Source organism: Gossypium hirsutum, chromosome D12 (assembly GCF_007990345.1).
Source record: "Gossypium hirsutum isolate 1008001.06 chromosome D12, Gossypium_hirsutum_v2.1, whole genome shotgun sequence".
NCBI lineage: Eukaryota > Viridiplantae > Streptophyta > Magnoliopsida > Malvales > Malvaceae > Gossypium > Gossypium hirsutum.
In genome coordinates this window covers 5,554,023-5,557,390 of record NC_053448.1, presented here as the reverse complement: position 1 = coordinate 5,557,390, position 3,368 = coordinate 5,554,023, and the positions used below count along the sequence as shown (strand labels likewise).

At 41.2% G+C, this 3,368-nt stretch overlaps 1 protein-coding gene across 1 annotated transcript; it reads right to left on the bottom strand.

Moving 5' to 3' along the window:
- Nucleotides 1-2,422: 2,422 nt before the first annotated feature.
- On the bottom strand, nucleotides 2,423-2,977 carry LOC107940588 (uncharacterized). The gene has a single exon (XM_016874032.1). It carries the CDS (start codon nucleotides 2,975-2,977, stop codon nucleotides 2,423-2,425), a length of 555 nt encoding a protein of 184 aa, XP_016729521.1.
- Between the last annotated feature and the right edge of the window lie 391 nt (nucleotides 2,978-3,368).

Genomic DNA, 3,368 nt, shown 5'->3' with positions numbered 1-3,368 from the left:
CATCAACATACAATGACACGATCAGCAAAGTCTCATCACCCTCTTTCTTAACATAAAGAGTAGGCTCACTAGTGCTTTTTGTGAACCCGAGCCTTGTCAAGTAGGCATCTATGCAATTATACCAGGCCCTTGGAGCCTGTTTTAGGCCATACAGGGCCTTCTTGAGCTTGTACACCTTCTGTTCCTCCCCATGAACCTCAAGGCCTTCAGGTTGTTCTATGAAGATTTCCTCCAAGAGAAATCCATTTAAAAATGCTGATTTGACATCCAGTTGATGCACCTGCCATTGTTTCTGAGCTGCTAAGGAAAATAACAGCCTTATAGTGTCCAACCTTCCAACAGGAGCAAAAGTTTCAAAGAAATCTACTCCTTGCTGCTGACTGTACCCTTTCACTACTAGTCTGTCCTTATGTTTGTTCAGTGATCCATCTGCATTGTTTTTGATCCTGAACACCCATTTTACTCCAATGATTTTCCTATTTTCTGGCCTATCAACCAGCTCCTAGGTTTCATTCTTTTGGATTATTCTAAGTTCAGCTTCCATAGCCTCTTCCTAGCATCTTTCTTTTGAGGCTTCTGCATAGCAGGATGGCTCAACCATGGTCACAGCACATCTTTTATAAATGTCTGCCAATGTTCTAGTGCCTCTGATAGGCATATCATCAAAATCATCCACAGCTTCCACTTCAAACTCAGCTTGCTGTAGATCAAGGTCCTACAAGTCTTCTTCAACTAAGCTTGCATCTGTCCCATTCCATTTCCAATAGCTTCTTTCATTGAACTTGACATCCCTGCTCACAATTACCTTTTTGGTAGATGGATCAAGGATCCTATAACCCTTTTTTACATTGCTGTAGCCAACAAACACACCTAGCATGGACTTTTTCTCCAGCTTAGTTCTCTTCTCTGCTGGCACCAATGCATAACACAGGCATCCAAACACCTTCAAGTGTGACACAACTGGTTTCTGTCCAAACCATGCTTCAAAGGGTGTTTTACCCTTACCTGCTTTGGTTGGCAATCTATTCAGCAAGTAAACAGATGTGTTTACTGCTTCTGCCCAGAAGTTGTCAGGCATTTTGGCCTCAAACAAGAGGCATCTGGCCATATCAAGGACAGTCCTGTTCCTCCTTTCACAAACACCATTTTGCTGTGGTGTGTAGACAGTAGTCAGTTGGTGTAGAATACCAGCTTCATCATAGATCTTCTGGAACCTTTGAGACACATATTTAGCTCCATTGTCTGACCTCAAGCTTTTAAGTTTGCTATTGGCTTGGTTTTCAGCCAAAGCTTTAAACTTACAAAAGAAGTCAGTAACATCAGGCTTTTGTTTCAAAAAACTTACCCAACAGAATCTGGTGCAGTCATCAATGAACAGGGCAAAATACTTGCAGCCATTTAGTGAGCTGGTCTTCATTGGTCAACAAATGTCTGTGTAAACCAGCTGAAGTTTCTCTTGGGCTCTCCATGCCTTGTTGACTGGACTTGCCAAGCTGACAGACTTCACATACTTCTTTCTTTGGCTCGAACTTTGCCATTTCTTCAACCAGATTCAGTTTTTGCAATTGGCCGAGTGAGTTGTAGTTCACATGCCCCATTCGTTTGTGCCACAAACTTGCCTCATTAGCCTGAACTGCATATGCTCTTGCTTGCAACTGATTCACATCTACATTGAAAGTTCTATCTTGCATAGCTACTGTTGCTAACACTTGGTCAGTAGCATATTTGATTATACAGGTTTTACCTTCAAACAAGAGAGAATAACCTTTCTCCAGTAGCTGACCAACACTCAACAAATTCTGGTCAATGTCAGGTACATAAAGAACTTCAGAGATAGTTTTAATACTTGACTTGGTGCAAATCACTGCCTTGCTATTGCCTTTGGCTTTGAGAAGCTCACCATTTCCAATTCTGACATTGGACTCAAAACAGGTGTCAAGCTCCTTGAACATGGTTTTATTTGAGGCCATATGATGAGTGCATCCACTATCAATCAGCCAAATCTTGCTGACTTTGCTTGAGCTTGCAAAGCAGGAGGCTGTGAAGACATGTTCTTCCTGTGCCTCGATGTCCTCAGCTGCTTGAGCTTGATTCTGATGCTGAAACTGAGCTTTTGGTTTGTTTTTGCACACTTTCTCAATATGGCCAAGCTGTTTGCAGCCTCTATGCTGAATATTAGGCCTGTACCAGCAATATTTCTCAAGGTGAGTTGTTCTTTTGCAATGAGCACACGGTAGAAATTTCTTCTTGGCAGCTTCCTTCTTCCCTATTTCTTTCTTTTCTGACCAAGGCTTTTTGCCTTTGTGACTTGAGCTCGAGCTTGAGCTCTCTCTGCTCCTGGCTTGAAAGGAACCCTCAGAATACTCTTCCATTTTGTTTGCTCTTCTTTGCTCTTGTGCATAGAGAGCATTTATCAGCTCTGTCAATGGAATGGTTGATAAGTCCCTCGAGTCTCCAGGGAAGAGATTTTTGATTCATACTTCTCTGGCAGGGTTGTTATGACTTTCTCAACTACCCTCTGATCACTAAAATCATCCCCAAGTAGTCTTATATTGTTGATAGTAGCCATAATTCTGCTAGCATACTGCTTGATGGTTTCTGAGTCTTTCATTCTCAGATTCTCAAAATCCCTTCTCAAGTTGATCACTTGTTGCTGTCTGGTCTTGTCTGAACCCTGAAACTCCTCCTTCAGTTTATCCCACGCCTCCTTTGGTGTGTCACAAGCCATTATCCTTGTGAAGATGACATCTGAAACTCTACTTTGAAGGCATGACATAGCCTTGTACTTCTTTGCACAGTTTTCATTAGGCTGCCTCATTTGAGCTATCGTTGGATTAGCTCTCAAAGGTGGTGGTCCTGTATCATTTTGAACAACATTCCATAGGTCATGTGCCTGCAGATATGTTTTCATTTTTACAGCCCATATGTTGTAGCTTTCACCAGCAAACACAAGTGGGGGTGGTGGTGAAAAGCTCATCTTCACGCAGCTTCCAAACACTGAGCAACAAAGATAGCTCCTATTTCTTTTCTTTCAAGCACTTAGCTTCAACAAACATAGCACACAATAAGAGGCCCTCAAAGACAACAGGCTCTCGATACCATTTGTTGGTTTTTAACTCAGCAACAAGGTTTTAAAAACAATCAAAATCGATTGTTGAAATGTTTGAAAGATTAAAACAGCAGCAAAAAACAAGGAAATTTGAATGAACAAAGTGATTTCTTCATTACCCGAATAAGAACATGGTTACAAACATAAATAGATCAAAATACATAGAAAGAAAACAAAGCTTGCTTGTGCAAGTGTCTAAAATGTTTACATCAACTTAATGATAACCTAAAATAGACTACAAAATCAGCTAAGCACACAA